The sequence below is a fragment of the Nerophis ophidion genome, linkage group LG06 (genome assembly GCF_033978795.1).
Source record: "Nerophis ophidion isolate RoL-2023_Sa linkage group LG06, RoL_Noph_v1.0, whole genome shotgun sequence".
In the NCBI taxonomy this organism is placed as follows: domain Eukaryota; kingdom Metazoa; phylum Chordata; class Actinopteri; order Syngnathiformes; family Syngnathidae; genus Nerophis; species Nerophis ophidion.
In genome coordinates, this window is record NC_084616.1 from 21,269,299 (window position 1) to 21,291,556 (window position 22,258).

At 42.6% G+C, this 22,258-nt stretch overlaps 1 protein-coding gene across 5 annotated transcripts in view; it reads left to right on the top strand.

Annotated features, from left to right (window-relative positions):
* Positions 1 to 16,680: 16,680 nt before the first annotated feature.
* LOC133554362 (gastrula zinc finger protein XlCGF57.1-like) overlaps positions 16,681 to 22,258 on the top strand; it is a 295,100-nt gene continuing 289,522 nt past the window's right edge. For 2 of the 5 annotated variants that reach the window (XM_061902993.1, XM_061902996.1), the window contains exon 1: positions 16,736 to 16,882. In XM_061902993.1, the coding sequence (XP_061758977.1) occupies positions 16,751 to 16,882 (132 nt within the window). In that variant the 5' untranslated portion in view covers positions 16,736 to 16,750. Of the gene's footprint in view, positions 16,883 to 21,505; positions 21,617 to 21,708; positions 21,736 to 22,258 lie in introns of all 5 variants that reach the window. The other 3 variants (XM_061903000.1, XM_061903004.1, XM_061903005.1) reach the window with 3 other exon arrangements.

The window sequence follows — 22,258 nt, forward strand, 5'->3', positions numbered from 1 at the left end:
GCACTTTGATTTTCTACTCCCCAGTCAACTTGGAATTGACAGCCCAGGCCATTATTCTACTAAGGTAAATAGTGCACATGTCAATCAATGTTTATTCATATAGCCCTAAATCACAAGTGTCTCAAAGGACTGCACAAGCCACAACGACATCCTCAGTTCAGAGCCCACAAAAGGGCAAGAAAAACTCACAACCCAGTGAAACGTCAATGTGGATGACTATGAGAAACCTTGGAGAGGCCCGCAGATGTGGGTGGCCCCTACCCCCCTCCCTCTAGGGGGGACCGAAAGCAATGGACGTCGAGTGGGTCTAACTTAATATTGTGAAAGTCCAGTGCATAGTGGATCTAACATAATAGTGAGAGTCCAGCCTATGGTGGGGCCAGCGGGAGAACATCCCGAGCGAAAACGGGTCAGCAGCGCAGAGATGTCCCCAACCGATGCACAGGCGAGCGGTCCACCCCCGGGTCCGGACTCTAGACAGCCAGAACTTCATCCATGGCCACCAGACCTGTCCCCCAACCCCCTCCACAAGGGAGAGGTGGGCAGAGGAGAAAAGAATAGAAAGGGCAGATCAACTGGTCTAAAAAGGGGGTATATTTAAAGGCTAGAGTATACAAATAAGTTTTAAGATGGGACTTAATTGCTTCTACTGAGGTCGCATCTCTAATTGTTACCGGGAGGGCATTCCAGAGGACTGGAGCCCGAATAGAAAACGCTTTATAGCCCGCAGTCTTTTTGTTTTTGTCCTGCACAAGCGCTCCAGAGAGTCGTGGCTCTTGCCCCCTGTAAAAAAAATTGGGATCCTACAGGAATGCAAGTTTGGAGTTTAGGAGGACGTGTAAAGCCATTTCCCACATCTGGTAGGAAGCCCCCACAGATAGGGGTAGAAGATAGGGGTTGGAGGCATACTTGCCAACACTCACGATTTTCCTGGGAGACTCCCGAATTTCAGTGCCCCTCTTAAAAATCTCCCGGGGCAACCATTCTCCCAAATTTCTCCCGATTTCCACACGGACAGCAATATTGGGGGCGTACCTTAAAGTTACTGCCTATAGCATCCTCTACAACCTGTCGTCACGTCCGCAATTCCTCCATACAAACAGCGTGTCAGATACTATGCACGGCTTTCACACATGCACGAGTGAATGCAAGGCATACTTACGTATAAACAACTTTAACACTGTTACAAATATGCGCCACACTGTGAACCCACACCAAGCAAGAATGAAAAACACATTTCGAGAGAACATCCGCACCGTAACACAACATAAATACAACAGAAGAAATACCCAGAAGCCCTTGCAGCACTAACTCTTCCGGAACACTACAATATACACCCCCATCTCCCGAATTTGGAGGTCTCAAGGTTGGCAAGTATGGTCGGAGGTCGTCCGTCTCAAACGGATCACAGGAAATAGGTTAAGGGGCCCAACGACAAGCTGGGATTTTGTGCAGACGGGCCCGGCTCCAAGACTAGAGTTACAAAGAGTTGTTTTTTTTTTTTATGGGATCGAAGGTATTTAAGGATCGGTTTCCAAGAGGACATCAGAAGAGATTTGGCCCACTCTTTCTCCTGGAGCTGGAGTCTTGCTGACACAAATAAAGCTTTTCGTTCGACGATTCCTCTTGGCGTCTCCTTGGCCCATCACACAACCATCAAATATACAACAATTTGGCGCCACGAACCGAGCTACTCTTTTGTTGGTCTGGGACCAACTCTCACTATCAAGCCGGCATATAAAAAGGTGAGTGCTTACTCACATGATAGACCAGGGGTGTCAAAGTCAAATACAGAAAAGGCCAACATTTTAAACTGAACAAAGCCGCGGGCCAAGGTTGAACAAATGAACCTTTTAATAGGGACCCAAACAAGTTTTGCATTGAATATTGAACAAGCAAAGGCTTATATAACTTTATAGTGACATGCAAAATCCAGTTTCAAATAATAATAATAATAATATAAAAAATATCAATGGCATATCAAATAAAACTTAAATAAAAAATTTAGTTCCTCTTTTCTATTTGCAGCCTTCTGAGGTAAATATCAAAATAAATTTTGTCCACAGGCTAATGATAAATTTGATAGTAAAATAACAATAATGAATGAATCAAACATTCAAGCCTTGAAGTAACAAGAGAAAATGCATGAATAAATTGTTAATTATTGCTCAGTTTTCTACACTGATTTGCTTGAACAATGAATATGGAACAAGCAATAATTATATAACTTACTAGTGGAAAATCAACATTCAAAAAACAAACGGGAAAAAAAATTGTCAAATAAATACCATTTAAATAAAACATTTAATGCCTCTTTTCTATTTGCAGCCTTCTGAGGTAAATATCAACATTACATTTTTCCACAGGCTTAAAATAAAATAATAATGAGATGGGTTGGGTTGGTGGTGGGTAGCGGGTTTTGGTGGTAGTCAGTGCTGCAAGGGGTTCTGGGTATTGGTTCTTTTTTGTTTATGTTGTGTTACGGTGCGGATGTTCTCCCGAAATGTGTTAGTCATCCTTGTATGGTGTGGGTTCACAGTGTGGCGCATATTTGTAACAGTGTTAAAGTTGTTTATACGGCCACCCTCAGTCTGACCTGTATGGCTGTTGGGCAAGTATGCATGGCATTCACTTAAGTGTGTGTACAGACAGAGGTGAATCAGTATTTTTGTTTTGCGGAGCTTTGCGAGAATATAGTCGTAGCATAATTGGAGATTAACCTGCGGAGGTTCTATTTTTATTACGTGTAAGATGAAGGCTCGGACGGAGGTAACATGGGCTCTGTGGTTCATGGCGTGTGTGGTATTGATTGACTGATTGAGACTTTTATTAGTAGATTGCACAGTTCAATACATATTCCGTACAATTGACCACTAAATGGTAACACCCGAATAAGTTTTTCAACTTTTTTAAGTCGGGGTCCACAACAGCAGGGCACGCAGTTTTATTTGATTTGGGCGATTACAGAGACGGGCTTCACGGTGGCAGAGGGGTTAGTGCGTCTGCCTCACAATACGAAGGTCCTGCAGTCCTGGGTTCAAATCCAGGCTCGGGATCTTTCTGTGTGGAGTTTGCATGTTCTCCCCGTGAATGCGTGGGTTCCCTCGGGGTACTCCGGCTTCCTCCCACTTCCAAAGACATGCACCTGGGGATAGGTTGATTGGCAACACTAAATTGGCCCTAGTGTGTGAATGTGAGTGTGAATGTTGTCTGTCTATCTGTGTTGGCCCTGCGGTGAGGTGGCGACTTGTCCAGGGTGTACCCCGCCTTCCGCCCGATTGTAGCTGAGATAGGCGCCAGCGCCCCCCGCGACTCCAAAAGGGAAAAGCGGTAGAAAATGGATGGATGGATGGATTAAAGAGACTCTCACCTTTGTTATGTTTGTTTGTGTTTAAATTGTGGGTTATTCTCCAGAAGGTAACAAGGCTTTTATTTAATATTTGGCTGAGATGAACTGGAGGACTCAGTCATTTTTATTTTCGTCCGTAGATGACTTTGTTTATTTTGCTGTACAACGTTTTACAAAGTGTTTATTTATGTATTCTGTTTCAGGTGAACTGTCACATGGTTATTTTTAGAGTTGTACAGATGAAGATTTTTTGTGTAATTTTAGTGAAAATATAACCCCTGGGTTCAAATGAGATGAAAACATAAAGTATAGACACCAAGAGTAGGTGGAGGTGGACCTGAGAGAAAGGTTTAGAATTAAATAACTTAAGAACTATAATAGTTTAAGGCCCAATAAATATTTTTACCTGAAAAAGTGGATAAATTAATGCGGGCGCTGGAGATTGTGAGGTAGTAAAACAGGATCCGAATAAAACATAGACTAAAGATACCATTCATCCATCCATCTTCTTCCGCTTATCCGAGGTCGGGTCGCGGGGGCAGCAGCCTAAGCAGGGAAGCCCAGACTTCCCTCTCCCCAGCCACTTCGTCCAGCTCTTCCCGGGGGATCCCGAGGCGTTCCCAGGCCAGCCGGGAAACATAGTCTTCCTAACGTGTCCTGGGTCTTCCCCGTGGCCTTCTACCGGTCAGATGTGCCCGAAACATCTCCTTAGGGAGGCGTTCAGGTGGCATCCTGACTAGATGCCCGAATCACCTCATCTGGCTCTTCTCGATGTGGAGGAGCAGCGGCTTTACTTTGAGCTCCTCCCGGATGTCAGAGCTTCTCACCCTATCTCTAAGTGAGAGCCCCGCCACCTGGCGGAGAAAACTCATTTCGGCCGCTTGTACCCGTGATCTTGTCCTTTCGGTCATAACCCAAAGCTCATGACCATAGGTGAGGATGGGAACGTAGATCGACCGGTAAATTGAGAGCTTTTCCTTCCGGCTCAGCTCCTTTTTCACCACAACGGAGCAATACAGCGTCCGCATTACTGAAGACGCCGCACCGATCCGCCTGTCGAGCTCACATTCCACTCTTCCCTGACTTGTGAACAAGACTAGGAGGTACTTGAACTCCTCCACTTGGGGAATGGTCTCCTCCCCAACCTGGAAATAGCACTCATGGAACCATGGACTCGGACTTGGACGTGCTGATTTTTATCCCTGTCGCTTTACACTCGGCTGAGAACAGATCCGGTGAGAGCTGAAGATCCTGGCCAGATGAAGCCATCAGGACAAAATCATCTGCAAAAAGCAGAGACCTAATCCTGCAGCCTCCAAACCGGATCGCCTCAACGCCCTGACTGCGCCTAGAAATTCTGTCCGTAAAAGTTATGAACAGAATCGGTGACAAAGGACAGCCTCACTAGAAACGTGTCCGACTTACTGCCGGCAATGCGGACCAAGCTCTGACACTGATCGTACAGGGAGTGGACCGCCACAATCAGACAGTCCAATACCCCTAAACGAGCCTAAAGATACATTTAGCGCTTCTGAAAGGGACCCAACGATATATAAAGATGATCAAACAAATACGCAACTAGATTAATAACTATACATAGAGTTAAGATGTATAACAAGATCAAGTGATAGAAAATACCTTACATGTGTTGTATATTCGATGGTCGTGTCACCCTCCCAGGACAGAGTGACAGTGTGATGCGTGAAGAGCCAAGAAGACGCCAACAAGGAATCGTCGAACAAAAAGCTATTTGTTTCAGCGAGCCTCAGACAGGAACTGCAGTCTCAAGAGGAAAGAGGGGGCATGATTACTCTCTTCTAATGTCCTATTGGACAGCTGTCCTTTAAATACCTTTTCACACAAGAGCCTTACTCTCTGTGGTTCTAGCCTTAGTGCCGATAAGTCTGGCCAGTCATTCTTTCCCTGACATTATTTCCTTGATCAGTTCGAGTCGGGTGTCCTCCGACTTCTTATCCTCTACTCCTATCTGTGGGGCTTCCTACCATATGTTGTTAATGTTTCTATTATCTCTCCTAAAATCAAACTGGTGCTGTTCTTTAAGTTATTCAATGTCCTGGGGGCGCAATCCCCCACTCTCTGGACGAGCTGTGATGGACTTCTGCACCGCTGAAGTTATCTAACGGCATATGTCCTTAGTCGAATAATCATCTAAAAAATTATGAGACCAAATACAAACACATGCTAGCTCAAAAATCATTTAAAAAAATTGTATACGGTACAATTCACCTCATTCCCCCCTACGAGACGATTCAATGCCTCGATTAAATAAAAGTCTTCCGCAATTAGAATTTCTGCACATAGATGTACAGTGGGGCAAAAATGTATTTAGTCAACCACAGATTGTGCAAGTTCTCCCACTTAAAATGATGACAGAGGTCTGTAATTTTCATCATAGGTACACTTCAACTGTGAGAGACAGAATGTGGAAAAAAATCCAGGAATTCACGTTGTAGGAATTTTAAAGAATTTGTTTGTAAATTATGGTGGAAAATAAGTATTTGGTCACTTCAAACAAGGAAGATCTCTGGCTCTCACAGACCTGTAACTTCTTCTTTAAGAAGCTCCTCTGTCCTCCACTCATTACCTGTATTAATGGAACCTGTTTGAACTCGTTATCTGTATAAAAGACACCTGTCCACAGCCTCAAACAGTCAGACTCAAAACTCCACTATGGCCGAGACCAAAGAGCTGTCGAACGACACCAGGAAAAGAATTGTAGACCTGCACCACACTGGGAAGAGTTAATCTATAATAGGCAAGCAGCTTGGTGCGAAAAAATTGACTGTGGGAGCAATTATCAGAAAATAAAAGACATACAAGACCACTGATAATCTCCCTCGATCTGGGGCTCCACGCAAAATCTCATCCCGTGGGGTCAAAATGATCATGAGAACGGTGAGCAAAAATCCCAGAACCACACAGGGGGACCTGGTGAACGACCTGCAGAGAGCTGGGACCAAAGTAACAAGGGTTACCATCAGTAACACACTACTCCGACAGGGAATAGAATCCTACAGTGCCAGACGTGTCCCCCTGCTTAAGCCAGGCCCGTCTGAAGTTTGCCAGAGAGCACATGGATGATACAGCAGAGGATTGGGAGAATGTCATGTGGTCAGATGAAACAAAAATATAACTTTTTGGTATAAACTCATTTTGTCGTGTTTGGAGGAAGATGAATACTGTGTTGCATCCCAAGAACACCATACCTACTGTGAACCATGGGGGTGGAAACATCATGCTTTGGGGCTGTTTTTCTGCTAAGGGGACAGGACGATTGGTCCGTGTTAAGGAAAGAATGAATGGGGCCATGTATCGTGAGATTTTGAGCCAAAACCTCCTTCCATCAGTGAGAGCTTTGAAGATGAAACGTGGCTGGGTCTTCCAGCATGACAATGATCCCAAACACATCGCCCGGGCAACAAAGGAGTGGCTCCGTGAGAAGCATTTGAAAGTCCTGGAGTAGACTAGCCAGTCTCCGGACCTCAACCCCATAGAAAATCTGTGGAGGGAGTTGAAAGTCCGTGTTGCTCGGCGACAGCCCCAAAACATCACTGCTCTCTTGAAGATCTGCATAGAGGAATGGGCCAAAATACCATCTACTGTGTGTGCAAACCTGGTAAAGACATATAGTAATTGTTTGACCTCTGTTATTGCCAACAAAAGTTATATTACAAAGTATTGAGTTGAATTTTTGTTATTGACCAAATACTTATTCTCCACCATAATTTACACATAAATTCTTTAAAATTCCTACAATGTGAATTCCTGGATTTTTTTTTCACATTCTGTCTCTCACAGTTGAAGTGTACCTATGATGAAAATTACAGACCTCTGTCATCATTTTAAGTGGGAGAACTTGCACAATCGGTGGCTGACTAAATACTTTTTTCCCCCCCTGTATATATATATTTACACACACACACACACACACATATATATATATATATATATATATATATCAATCAATCAATGTTTACTTATATAGCCCTAAATCACTAGTGTCTCAAAGAGCTGCACAAACCACTACGACATCCTCGGTAGGCCCACATAAGGGCAAGGAAAACTCACACCCAGTGGGACGTCGGTGACAATGATGACTATGAGAACCTTGGAGAGGAGGAAAGCAATGGATGTCGAGCGGGTCTAACATGATACTGTGAAAGTTCAATCCATAATGGATCCAACACAGTCGCAAGAGTCCAGTCCAAAGCGGATCCAACACAGCAGCGAGAGTCCCGTTTACAGCGGAGCCAGCAGGAAAACATCCCAAGCGTAGGCGGATCAGCAGTGCAGAGATGTCCCCAGCCGATACACAGGCGAGCAGTACATGGCCACCGGATCGGACCGGACCCCCTCCACAAGGGAGAGTGGGACATAGGAGAAAAAGAAAAGAAACGGCAGATCAACTGGTCTAAAAAGGGAGTCTATTTAAAGGCTAGAGTATACAAATGAGTTTTAAGGTGAGACTTAAATGCTTCTACTGAGGTGGCATCTCGAACTTTTACCGGGAGGGCATTCCAGAGTACTGGAGCCCGAAATGAAAACGCTCTATAGCCCGCAGACTTTTTTTGGGCTTTGGGAATCACTGATAAGCCGGAGTCCTTTGAAAGCAGATTTCTTGCCGGGACATATGGTACAATACAATCTGCAAGATAGGATGGAGCTAGACCTTGTAGTATTTTATACGTAAATAGTAAAACCTTAAAGTCACATCTTAAGTGCACAGGAAGCCAGTGCAGGTGAGCCAGTACAGGCGTAATGTGATCAAACTTTCTTGTTCTTGTCAAAAGTCTAGCAGCCGCATTTTGTACCAACTGTAATCTTTTAATGCTAGACATGGGGAGACCCGAAAATAATACGTTACAGTAATCGAGACGAGACGTAACAAACGCATGGATAATGATCTCAGCGTCTTTAGTGGACAGAATGGAGCGAATTTTAGCGATATTACGGAGATGAAAGAAGGCCGTTTTAGTAACGCTTTTAATGTGTGACTCAAAGGAGAGAGTTGGGTCAAAGATAACACCCAGATTTTTTACCGAGTCGCCTAGTTTAATTGTTTGGTTGTCAAATGTTAGAGTTGTATTATTAAATAGAGGTCGGTGTCTAGCAGGACCGATAATCAGCATTTCCGTTTTTTTGGCCTTGAGTTGCAAAAAGTTAGCGGACATCCATTGTTTAATTTCATTAAGACACGCCTCCAGCTGACTACAATCCGGTATGTTGGTCAGCTTTAGGGGCATGTAGAGTTGACGTGCGGTGTGGTTCATGGCTGGTGAGGCACTGACTTCATCACAGTCAGATTTATAAACATATGAACCCTAAAGAGTATCTTATTCACCATTTGATTGGCAGCAGTTAACGGGTTATGTTTAAAAGCTCATGCCAGCATTCTTTACACATAAAAACTGTAGCACACAAAAAAGCACATATAAAAAAAAAAACGTTATTATGGTTTTACCTTTACTTATAAATGAAGTCAATTCGCCGCTCCTTCTGAACAACAGCATCGATAACTTGTTTACAGAAGTCTTCCTTATCTTTCTTCAGTGATGGAGATCACTGTCTGAAGCAAACCTTTTAGCTCCGGCGTTGGTCTTCCTTTAATTATTACCTCCTGCTTCGATCGAAAGTCCAGTTTAGAAAACTGTTTTATTTTAGTTATGTAATCATCTGTGTTAAAAGTCCAGGGGAGAGGAAAAAATAAACGATCGCTGCCGCTGCATTTGACTTGCTAACTGTAGCCTGTTGTCACTTATTCTGCAGGCGAGTAATCGCAACAATGATCCCTGGGATCACTAGCGCCCTCCACCACCATGAGGCGGGAGAACAGGAGCCTCACACGGTGCGTCTTCGCAGCCGTTTTATGATTGCCCAGCACAAGAAATACGTTACACACATACAGTTGTTGACAAAATGGACTGTACATTATATACCTCACCTAACTAAACTATGGAAATGTATAATATAATTCATACAGCAATACGGTCTCACTGCACAGCAGCCAGCAGTTAGCCGAGTCATTGCGCAATCCGTGGTGAGGCTCAACTGGCTGTGGACTCACCGCAAGTCTCTGCTCAGTATTTGAATGGCAAATGTGAAAATTCAGCAATTTTAGATAAAAATAATCTAAAACTGGGGCTTCACGGTGGCAGAGGGGTTAGTGCGTCTGCCTCACAATACGAAGGTCCTGCAGTCCTGGGTTCAATTCCAGGCTGAGGATCTTTCTGTGTGGAGTTTGCATGTTCTCCCCGTGAATGCGTGGGTTCCCTCCGGGTACTCCAGCTTCCTCCCACTTCCAAAGACATGCACCTGGGGATAGGTTGATTGGCAACACTAAATTGGCCCTAGTGTGTGAATGTGAGTGTGAATGTTGTCTGTCTATCTGTGTTGGCCCTGCAATGAGGTGGCGACTTGTCCAGGGTGTACCTTGCCTTCCGCCCAATTGTAGCTGAGATACGCGCCAGCGCCCCCCGCGACCCCGAAAGGGAATAAGCGGTAGAAAATGGATGGATGGATAATCTAAAACTGGTGAAGTTCAATGGAAAATAACTTTATAGTATAATCACTGGATACATATAACAATTTAATTATTATTATTTTCTTTTTACATTTTTTTTCTTTCCACGACTGCACGTCACTCTAAACATTATCATTTAAGGGCAGAATGTAATACAAAATATCAATACAAAGTGTCAAGTCAGCAACAGAGATACAGAGTATAGGTCCCTAAGATATATAGATATAATGTATTCATACATTATTTATGTAGGATGATATATAACGTAATCAGATTGTATCTTCAATTTAAAAATACCTGACCATTTTTTACGTACTTCTCTGGGATTATATTCCCAGTTTTGATCTTGGACGTTTGGTCACTTATAGCAGTGGTTCTCAAATGGGGGTACGTGCACCCCTGGGGGTACTTGAAGGTATGCCAAGGGGTACGTGAGATTTTTTTTAAATATTCTAAAAATAGCAACAATTCAAAAATCCTTTATAAACATATTTATTGAATAATACTTGAATGTAAACTGTGAAAAAAAATACAACAATGCAATATTCAGGGTTGACAGCTTGATTTTTTGTGGACATGTTCCATAAATATTGATGTTAAAGATTTATTTTTTAGTAAGAAATGTTTAGAATTAAGTTCATGAATCCAGATGGATCTCTATTGCAGTCCCCAAAGAGGGCACTTTAAGTTGATAAATACTTTTACATGTAGAAATCTTTATTTATAATTGAATCACTTTTTACTAAATTGCAATTTTAAATTTCCCGCTGAGTTTCTTATTGAAAACGTCGCAGAATGATGACGCGTGCGCGTGACGTCACGGACTGTTAGGAAATATTAGCGCAGCACCATTTGCGGCTAAAAGTTGTCTCTTTTCATTGCGCAATTACACAGTATTCTGGACATCTGTGTTGCTGAATCTTTTGCAATTTGTTCAATTAATAATGGAGAAGTCAAAGTAGAAAGATGGAGGTGGGAAGCTTTTAGCCTTTAGCCACACAAACACACAGTGATTCCTTGTTTAAAATTCCTGGAGGTGAAAATTGACTATGGATGAGAGCGGTCAAGCGAACATGGTTCCCGACCACTTGTCAACCGGGAGGTTTCGATGAGAAAATTGTGTTAAAAAGTCGTCTCTTACCTTAGATCTGTGGAGTTTGCGCCGTCCTTGTATCTGCCGTGACTTCCCTCAGACGCTGGCCTCAAGACACCCGTGGACACACCCCTCCGACTATCAGGTACTATTTAATCTCACTAAAACACTAGCAACACAATAGAAAGATAAGGGATTTCCCAGAATTATCTTAGTAAATGTGTCTAAAAACATCTGAATCCGTCCCAATGCAATCGCCTTTTTCATTTTTAACTTTATTTTACTTTATTTTTTACTAGTCCTTCACTATCAATATCCTCATCCACCAATCTTTCATCCTTAATCAAATTAATGGGGAAATTGTTGTTTTCTCGGCCCGAATAGCTTTTGCTGCTGGAGGCTCCCATTATAAACAATGTGAGGACGTGAGGAGCCCTCACCCTTGTGACGTCATCGTCTGCGACTTCCGGTAAAGGCAAGGCTTTTTTTTATTAACGACCAAAAGTTGTGAACTTTATCATCGATGTTCTCTACTAAATCCTTTCAGCAAAAATATGGCAATATCGCGTAATGATCAAGTATGACCCATAGAATGGACCTGCTATCCCGGTTTAAATTACAAAATCTAATTTCAATAGGCCTTTAAATATATTGCACTTTTGCATAAGCATCCACGTTTATGGATGTATGTTATATTGTCTTTATATTCCAGGAAGTTAATCTATTTTGGGGGGAATTGAGAGGATTATTATTAAGTGTTCAAGAGTCTTACGGCCTAAGGGAAGAAGCTCTTACAGAACCTGGAGGTTCTGCTAAGGAGGCTGCGGAACCTCTTTCAAGAGTCCAGCAGTGAAAACAGTCCTTGGTAGGGGTGGGAGGAGCTTCTGCAGATTTTCTGAGCCCTGGTCAGGTAGCGGCTTTTTGCGATCGCCTGGATAGGAGGAAGATGAGTCCTGATGATCTTTTCCGCCACCCTCACCACTCTCTGCAGAGACTTCCAGTCTGAGGTATTGCAGGCTCCAGTCCAGACAGAGATGCTGTTGGTCAGTAGGCTCTCCATACTGTCTCTGTAGAATGTGATGAGAATGGGGGGAGGGAGCTGTGATTTTTTCATCCGACGCAAAAAGTGCTTGCGCTACAGAGCTCTTATTACAAGAGCTCAGCTCAGACCAGGTCATATTGTCAGTGATCTGCACCCCCAGGAACTTGGTGCTGCTTACCATCTCCACCACTGTGCCGTTGATGAAGAGTGGAGTGTGGCTGGACTGGTGCTTCTTGAAGTCGACGATGATCTCCTTGGTCTTGTCGACCTTCAGGACCGGGTTGTTGGTTCTGCACCAGTCAACCAGATGTTTCACCTCTTCCCTGTAGTCCATGTCATTGTTGTCATGAATAAGGCCCACTGCTGTTGTGTCGTCCGCGTACTTCACAATGTGGTTAGTAGTGGACCTGGCAAAGCAGTCATGGGTCATCAACGTGAACAGCAGTGGACTCAGGATGCAGCTTTGGGGGGAGCCGGTGATCAGGGAGATGGCACTGGAGGTGTTGTCGCCAACTCTCACAGACTGGGGTCTGTCTGTGAGGAAGTCAAGCAGCCAAGGGGGGCCAGTTTGCTCACCAAGTGCTGCGGGATGATGGTGTTGAACGGCGAGCTGAAGACCAGAAACAACATCCGCACGTGTGTGTCCTAGCAACCAGTTCCTTAAACTGGTAAAAGCCATCGCCACACAGGATGAGACCCAAGAGGTCAATGTAGAGAGGGCAAGACGGCCCAAAAAATATTTGAAGCTGTCCAACTAACATCTGGTACACTACAAATAGATGCAAATTGCAACAGTCAGAAAGGGTTTTATTTTTATTTTATTCTGACGCAGTTTTAAGATGTTAGGTTTCCTGTGCTCTTATTTTGGGGATCTAGTCTTGGACATAATTTCCTGTTTGTCGTGTTCTCTGCGTAATATTGGCTCGTTGTTGATTGTGTAAACAGCATTGCGTTCCTGACTACAATGTAAGTATATGGCGACTATAGCACTGTTATTCATGCTAAAATGGCTATAATGTGTTAAATGTAGCCTTAACTGAGTGTTTGTTTGCAAGGAGGATGTAATTCGCCAGTTCAACCTTCGCCCTTTTAATGGTGACATACTTCCTGTTACACGGTAGTTACCATATGCTACCACTTGAGGGCAGCACAGACCATGTTTAAAGCACTGTCTATAATAATAATAATAATAATAATAATAATAATAATAATAATAATTTCATTTAACCTAACTTAACTTAATACAAAAGCAGATTGGTTTTGATGGTTTTATTCAAACTCTTAATCGTTAAATATTTATATTAGGCTATGTGAAATTGAAATAAGAAAACAAAAACGATCATTGAATCACTGCAATTTATTTTTAATTTGTTCACACTTTAACTTTGTTCCACAAACAAGGAAAAACGGGACTCTCGCTACTATATTGGATCCACTTTGGACTGGACTCTCACGGTTATGTTAGATCCACTATGGATTGGACTTTCACAATATCATGTTAGACCCGCTCGACATCCATTGCTTTCTGTCCCCTAGGGTTTCGGGGGGGGGTTGCCCACATATGCGGTCCTCTTCAAGGTTTCTCATAGTCATCATTGTCGCTATCACCGACATCCCACTTGGGTGAGTTTTTCCTTGCCCCTACCGAGGATGTTGTTGTGGTTTGTGCAGCCCTTTGAGACACTTGTGATTTAGGGCTATATACATAAATATTGATTGATTGATTGAAAATAAACAAACAACTTAACAAGTTTATAGAAATACTGCAATACAACAAACAAAAGTCCCACATTTTTCCCCGTCAGATATGGACCCTGCCAGTTTGTCCCATTTCAATCCGAACATGTACAAACACGCATTTACCTGTGTGAACAAGTCATTACCTGTGGTTGTCCCTTTAATTGACTGCATGGCTGCCAGCTCCTCCGTGATTTGAAAGTCTGCAGTTATCCCACGTAAAAAAGATGAGCAGCTGGGCGGTGTCACGCACGTCGCAGCTCTCGTCCAAAGCCATCAAAAACCAGTCAAAGTCAGCTGTTCTGTTCTTCAGCTTAAGCTCCAAGTTTTCAGCGATGGTCTCAACCCGCCTTGTTACAGCGCGTCGGGAGAGTGACACGTTCTTAAATGCGCCCCTTTTCTCCGGGCATATCAGCGCAACAGAGTCCAATAAGCACTCCTTAATAAACTCTCCGTCAGAAAATGCCTTTTTTTTGGCGATTTTGTAAGAAATGACGAAACTTGTCCTGACAGCTGCATCTCTGGGGGTGTGAAATTTGGCAAAAAGTCCTTGTTGGGTTTGCAGTTTTACCATCAACTGCATCAGCCTCCCTTGCGCGCTCTTCATCAAACAGATTACGGTATTTTTCCTTCAGCTACGTCGTGTAGTGGCGATTGAAATTATATTCTTTAAACATAGCAAACTGTGTACCTCAAATTAAGCACACTGCTTTACCTTTAAATTTCTGTAAAGAAATACTTGGCATTCGTCATCACCTTTTCTTTTTTTGGCGTTTCAAGGGTAACCGGGCATCACTTGTCGCAGTGCACCTTCACTCACAGGTTACACACGGACATATGTCCATAAATAACACTTTTCAAAACAAAAGCAGCACAGTTGTATTGCATGCATGACATACAGTAGATGTTTTTTTTAAATGTATTTTGTCATTTGTGATTGCTGTTGTTCACGTTCTCTCACAATCACGCACGCGCATACGTCCACACGGAAGTAATACAAAAAACGCTTTTCAAAGCAAAAGCAGAGCCACTGTATTGCGCGCTCGACATAGATACTTTTTTAAATGTATTTTGTAATTTAAGATTGGCCTCAGGCCCGGATGTGGCCCGCGGGCTGCAGAATGCCCTGGTTTGGTCTAAATCAATATTTCTTATTCTCCACTCATTTCGAATAGACTGTTTTAATAGTCCATGTAAATGTGTTTGTATATTTGTTTTGCCCTACTCTTATTCAAAGAAGCTATCAGATCAGCATTCTGCATCCTGAGTAATCTTCTCTATCACAGATACAGAGAACATTGCAAAACACTGCAAGTGCTTTCTGCCGACTCCATTTAGTCTAACTCAGATATCGGTACCGCTTACCCGCATCTCTGTCCGTCTGTCTGTTGTTCGTCTTATTATCCATCACCATCTGCTGGTCAAATTATGTATTAGATTGATTGATTGAAACCACTTGGAAGTTTTCCATACTTGCCAACCCTCCCGGATTTTCCGGGAGACTCCCGAAATTCATCGCCTCTCCCGAAAACCTCCCGGGACAAATTTTCTCCCGAAAATCTCCCGAAATTCAGGCGGAGCTGGAGGCCACGCCCCCTCCAGCTCCATGAGAACCTGACACAGCAATGTTGTGACCCTCTTAAACAGGACAATACTGCCATCTACTGTACATAGAATATAATAGAATGTAAATATATTCTACATTTAAGTGCAGTCAATGAACATGCATTAGGGAGTCTGTTCTGAAGCCCACGGTAAAGAGACGTAACTTCAACACGTCGCCTGGTTATTGACTCCAACCCAATATATTACACCGTCGACGAGCAAAATGAAGAAATATGCTTGTAAGTTCCAGAACGATTGGAAAAAAGAATTTCAGTTTATCCAGGAGAGTTCGAAGGGGAAGGGCTATGATGCCTGTAAATTTTGTAGAACAGACTTCTCCATTGAACACGGCGGCCAAACGGATTTACTCAGCCATGAACGGTCAGCGAAGCACAAAGTGTTCGCAGCGCAGCATCGTTCACAACCCAGTATTATGGGCCACCTGGCAAAATGGAGACCCGATGGTGTAACTTATGCTGAGACAAAGATGGCTATGCTGATAGCTGGAAGCAACATCCCGTTCTCATTTGCGGATGTCTACAAAAAATCTGTGATATATGTGCCCGGATTCGGATATCGCTCGCCAATACGCAAATGACAGAACAAAGGTTACTCAAATAGTGAAAGGTAAGTGTTTTTTTTTTTTAGTAACCAGCAAGCACAGTACAGTTGGTAGAACAACTGTGTTTTTATTACTGTGTATTTGATAGGTCTGTCGGAAATTCAACTATTTATTTTATATATAGGGATAGGTTGATTGGCAACACTAATTGTCCCTAGTGTGTGAATGTGAGTGTGAATGTTGTCTGTCTATCTGTGTTGGCCCTGCGATGAGATAGCGACTTGTCCAGGGTGTACCCCGCCTTCCACCCGATTGTAGCTGAGATAGGCGCCAGCGCCCCCCGCGACCCCAAAAGGGAATAAGCGGTAGAAAATGGATGGATGGATGGATATATATATATATGAAATATATATGAAATACTGGAGTTGGTGAGATATATTCCTCCCCTCTTAACCACGCCCCCAACCTCGCCTCCGCCACACGCCCGATTCCTGATTCTCAAACTTGAGGCAGTATAAAGATGGATTTTCCATTTTTCATTGGCGGGGTCAGTGTCTACTAATTATGGCAACGGAGGAGACAATGAAACGGTTAATAGTAACAGTAGGTTAGAAATGTGAGAATGACACGTTAGTGTGGTACACTCAAAACTTGACCACCATTTGCGTTTTGATATTTTATCATTTAGTCATGTGGTGGAGTATTTTATTTTCCAAATATTTTTACGGGTTTAATGTCGTTGTGAGGACTCGGGGTAATTATTGCATTATTTGGTTTGAAACAAAACATTAATACTGGAGAAACGGGAAGGCGGAATAAAAATGTTGGTGCCTGCCGCGCGCGCCGGACTTCTATGGTTGAGGACACTTCCGCCTCCTCGCCGGACTGATGTCGGAAGACAAAGACATTGCTTCAGTGCCTCATTCCTGTGTCAATATCTACCTGCTTTTCAGGTTAGTATACGGTGATATTTACACATGTTTATTTTCATGAATATGAACGTTCTATGGTGAATGTGAAATGTCGAGTGAATTACGTTTTGGGTGATGTGACAACAAACGGAGGTGTTTAAAATGGCGGCGGCTGTTTGTAAAATAGATTATCGTGGAAACCCACACGGCATAGAGAGAATGATTAAGTTCACTTTGGCCCGTAATATGTGACATATACGTATGAAGCGGTTATTCACGCAATTTATTAGTCGACAAAGTCACTTTAAACATCCATCCATTTCCTACCGCTTGTCCCTTTTGGGGTCGCGGGGGGTGTCTGGGGCATATCTAAGTATAAGAACAATGCTAATATGATGTTTGATGCAGACAAATCATTCACATAGTTCATTTCTGTTTACTGTAAATTCCCTAGTTACTGTGTTTATTGAAGTGAAGTTAATTATATTTAAATAATAAATAAATAAATGGGTTTTACTTGTATAGCGCTTTTCTACCTTCAAGGTACTCAAAGCGCTTTGACACTACTTCCACATTTACCCATTCACACACACATTCACACACTGATGGAGGGAGCTGCCATGCAAGGCGCCAACCAGCACCGATCAGGAGCAAGGGTGAAGTGTCTTGCTCAGGACACAACGGACGTGACGAGGTTGGTTCTAGGTGGGATTTGAACCAGTGACCCTCGGGTTGCGCACGGCCACTCTTCCACTGCGCCACGCCAAGCCAACTCTTTCTCCATATGAGTTGGGAAATTGTGTTAGATGTAAATATAAACGGAATACAATGATTTGCAAATCCTTTTCAACCCATATTCATTTGAATGCACTACAAAGACGAGATATTTGATGTTCAAACACATAAACTTTATCTGTTTTTTGCAAATAATCATTCACTTAGAATTTCATGGCTGCAACACGTGCCAAAGTAGTTGGGAAAGGACATGTTCACTACTGTGTTACATCACCTTTTCTTTTAACAACACTCAATAAACGTTTGGGAACTGAGGAAACTAATTGTTGAAGCTTTGAAAGTGGAATTTTTTCCCTTTCTTGTTTTATGTAGAGCTTCAGTCTTTCAACAGCCCGGGGTCTTCGCTGTCGTATTTTACGCTTCATAATGCGCCGTACATTTTCGATGGGAGACAGGTCTGGACTGCAGGCGGGCCAGGAAAGTACCCGCACTCTTTATTTTACGAAGCCACGCTGTTGTAACACGTGCTGAATGTGGCTTGGCATTGTCTTGCTGAAATAAGCAGGGGCATCCATGAAAAAGACGTTGCTTCGAGAGCAGCATATGTTGTTCCAAAACCTGTATGTACCTTTCAGCATTAATGGTGCCTTCACAGATGTGTAAGTTATCCATGCCTTGAGCACTAATGCACCCCCATACCGTCAGAGATGCTGGCTTTTGAACTTTGCGTCGAAAACAATCTGGATGGTTCGCTTCCCCGTTAGTCAGGATGACACGATGTCGAATATTTCCAAAAAACAATTTGAAATGTTGACTCGTCTGGCCACAAAACACTTTTCCACTTTGCATCAGTCCGTCTTAGATGATCTCGGGCCCAGAGAAACCGGCGGCGTTTCTGGATGTTGTTGATAAATGGCTTTCACTTTGCATAGTAGAGCTTTAACTTGCACTTACACATGTTGCGACCAACTGTAGTTAGTGACAGTGGTTTTCTGAAGTGTTCCTGAGCCAATGTGGTGATATCCTTTTGAGCAGGGGTCTCAAACTCAATTTGCCTGGGGGCCACTGGATGCAGAGTCTGGGTGAGGCTGGGCCACAAGAAAAGATTTCTTAAAAAAAATATTTTTAAGTGTCTTTATTTTTATTTTCAACACAAAATAAAATCAAAATATAAATGAAAAACATGAGAATTAAGAATTGTGAGGCAATGCAAATACAATAATAAAAAACAAAACAAATAATGGTTTGATTTGGTCCAAGTTATCAAGGACTGTTATTACGCTGTGACTGCAGCCAGGTATGTAAGAAAACCCTTGTCTCTGTCGCTTTCACTCATTTGCCGCTTTTCCACTAATGCATGGGTAGGCAACCCAGAACGTTTGAAGAGCCATTTTTGACCCAAATAAGACAACGCTATCAAGAGCCATTCATATAAAACTTGCGGGCCGCACTAACATTATACTTTCATATTAAGATGGGGGCCACAAAATACCGTCTCGCGGGCTGCATTTGACCCGCGGACCGCATGTCTGAAACACCTGCTTTAGAGATTTATGTAGGTTTTTGATACAGTGCCAACCAATGTTGGTTTCCGGCCATGCCGCTTACGTGGAGTGATTTTGTACAGATTCTCTGAAACTTTTGATGATATTATGGACCGTAGATGTTGAAATCCCAAACATTTTTTGCAATTGCACTTTGAGAAACATTGTTCTTAAACTGTTTGACTATTTGTTCACGCAGTTGTGGACAAAGTGGTCTACCTCGCCCCATCCTTTCTTGTGAAAGACTGAGCATTTTTTGGGAAGCTGTTTTTATACCCAATCATGGCACCCATCTGTTCCCAATTAGCCTGCACACCTGTGGGATGTTCCAAATAAGTGTTTGATGAGCATTCCTCAACTTTATCAGTATTTATTGCCACCTTTCCCAACTTCTTTGTCATGTGTTGCTGGAATCAAATTCTAAAGTTAATGATTATTTGCAAAAAAAAAAATGTTTATCAGTTTGAACATCAAATATGTTGTCTTTGTAGCATATTCAACTGAATATGGGTTGAAAATGATTTGCAAATCATTGTATTCCGTTTATTTTTACATCTAACACAATTTCCCAACTCATATGGAAACGGGGTTTGTATATAGCGCTTTTCTCTAGTGACTCAAAGCGCTTTACATAGTGAAACCCAATATCAATCAATTAATCAATCAATGTTTACTTATATAGCCCTAAATCACTAGTGTCTCAAAGGGCTGCACAAACCACAACACAAACCACTACGACATCCTCGGTAGGCCCACATAAGGGCAAGGAAAACTCACACCCAGTGGGAAGTCGGTGACGATGACCCAGTGGGACGTCGGTGACGATGACTATGAGAACCTTGGAGAGGACCACATATGTGGGCAACCCCCCCTCTAGGGGACCGAACGCAATGGATGTCGAGCGGGTCCAACATGATACTGTGAAAGTTACATTTTTAAACCAGTGTGGGTGGCACTAGGAGCAGGTGGGTAAAGTGTCTGAAAGGGACAAGCGGTAGGAAATGGATGGATGGATTACGGACTCGCCAATCAGAGGCAAGATAAGATGAGTCATCAAATCTAGTAAGCAAAATCATAAGTCCACGAGGGGGGGAGGGTTCTGCGGTCCTCTACAAGGTTTCTCATAGTCATTCACATTGACATCCCACTGGGTTGTTAGTTTTTCCTTGCCCTTATGTGAGCTCTAAACCAAGGAAGCCGTTGTGGCTTGTGCAGCCCTTTGAGACACATGTGATTTAGGGCTATATAAATAAACATTGATTGATTGATTGATTGATTGAAGGACACAACGGCAGTGATGAGGTTGTCAGAAGCGGGGATCGAACCTGGAACCTTCAAGTTGCTGGCACGGCCACTCTACCAACCGAGCTATCCCACCCCCGTTTAATGTCTTAACTGAGAGAACCTGTCTTCGAAAGTGTATTTTGCTAAAAGCTTAATATGTTTATGGTGGCATTTCACCAATATTACACAGGAACAAAACTGTATTTACCGTAATTGCACTATTTGAAATTGTTTAAAAAAAATTCTAGCAAATAAGCAGGAAACAGGCACTTCGGCGTGAAATAATTTCAGTTTGGAAAAAAAATGATGTGTACTTTAATGTTATTGGAGATAAATAATAAAACTGTACTATTCCCCTTTTATTGTACAGCCAACCATTTGATATTTGAACAGACCAGGGAAAAGTTGTCATTATTTTTGTACCTGTGGAATAAAGAGACGGATGTCGGAAGAAGAAAGAAGCGGTGCTTCCTTCCTGCGTTAGTATTTACCTGCTTTTCAGGGAAGGAAGAACACCCTTCCACCAACTAAGATTTCTATTTGTTAACCCCGTCCTGGTCACTTGGGACCCGTAACATTAACAATGTTAGCTCGATTTTTAGTGCAGCTTTAAGCTTAGCCTTTTAATGTAGAACAACTGCTTCACCAACCTCCCAAAATACATATTGGGCACACACGGTTGCACCATGCATAAACAACAAAACTAAACTTTAGTAGCTTTACGCTATTGTTTACAAGCTGCAACCAACCAGTGCGGTGAAGTCGGTAATGAGATATCCGTGTGTAGGTTTTGGTATACACAAAGCTGGGATAGGCTCCAGAAAGAGCAAGAAAATAGATGGATGGACGTTTAACATCATTATTATTTCAGGCTTTTTTGTGTTTTACTAGAGTGTACAATATCTGGGTTTGATCATTTTAATTGTAATGTTTTTTGTTTAACTTCCACATCATTTTTGCTCAGTGAATAGCTACAAAAAGTTGGCGTTTAATTCTCCTTGCTATTGATTTACTTAGCTAACAGTTGCAGTAATGTTCGTGTGCAAGTGATATTGAACCGAAGTAATGCTCAAAAACTGCTTTGTTAAATGTGTTTCCACAGAGAGATACAAGAAGCCAGTAGACACAGGCTGCCAGACACAATCACCAAAGACATGTTCAGTTGGGACACAGTTTTCCATAAAGACTCTCCAACCGCATGTCAGAAGTACAGGTTTGTAAAGTACTGTAACCACTAGTAGTAGAAGTAGGCAACACACTTTTCTTAGTGTCACTGTAACTAATGTTTATTTTTTCTGTGTACAGGGACACAGACAACCCTACACTATACAGGTACGTGGAGGTCAACACAGGATGTCACAATTACGAGGCTTAGACAAAACAAAATGTCCCCCTTGGTGTAGAAATGAGGGCTGACTCTCAAGTACCCAGTAGTGCTAAAAATATAAATAGAATATCAACCAATTTGACATCGATTACATCGACATCTCGAAGGGTGGTCCCCACATCTAGGTCTTTTCTCAATGTTTCTTCTTTTCCCTAACTGGACTTTTTTTTTTAGTTTTTCGTTGCCCGGATGTGGTTTGAGATCAGGGGATGTCGTTGTGAGCTAACCCACAAGAAATCCACATACAAAAATCATGTTAACCAACTTAATGTCTGTTTAGATTTTTTTTCCTTATTCAACATCTCAAAAGAAACTCCAATATTTATACTAGTTTGAGTCTTTGGGCCAGTCCCAATACACCCTCCTCGCCCTACTTTTGAAGGCCTACTGAAATGAGATTCTCTTATTTAAACGGGGATAGCAGGTCCATTCTATGTGTCATACTTGATCATTTCGCGAAATTGCCAT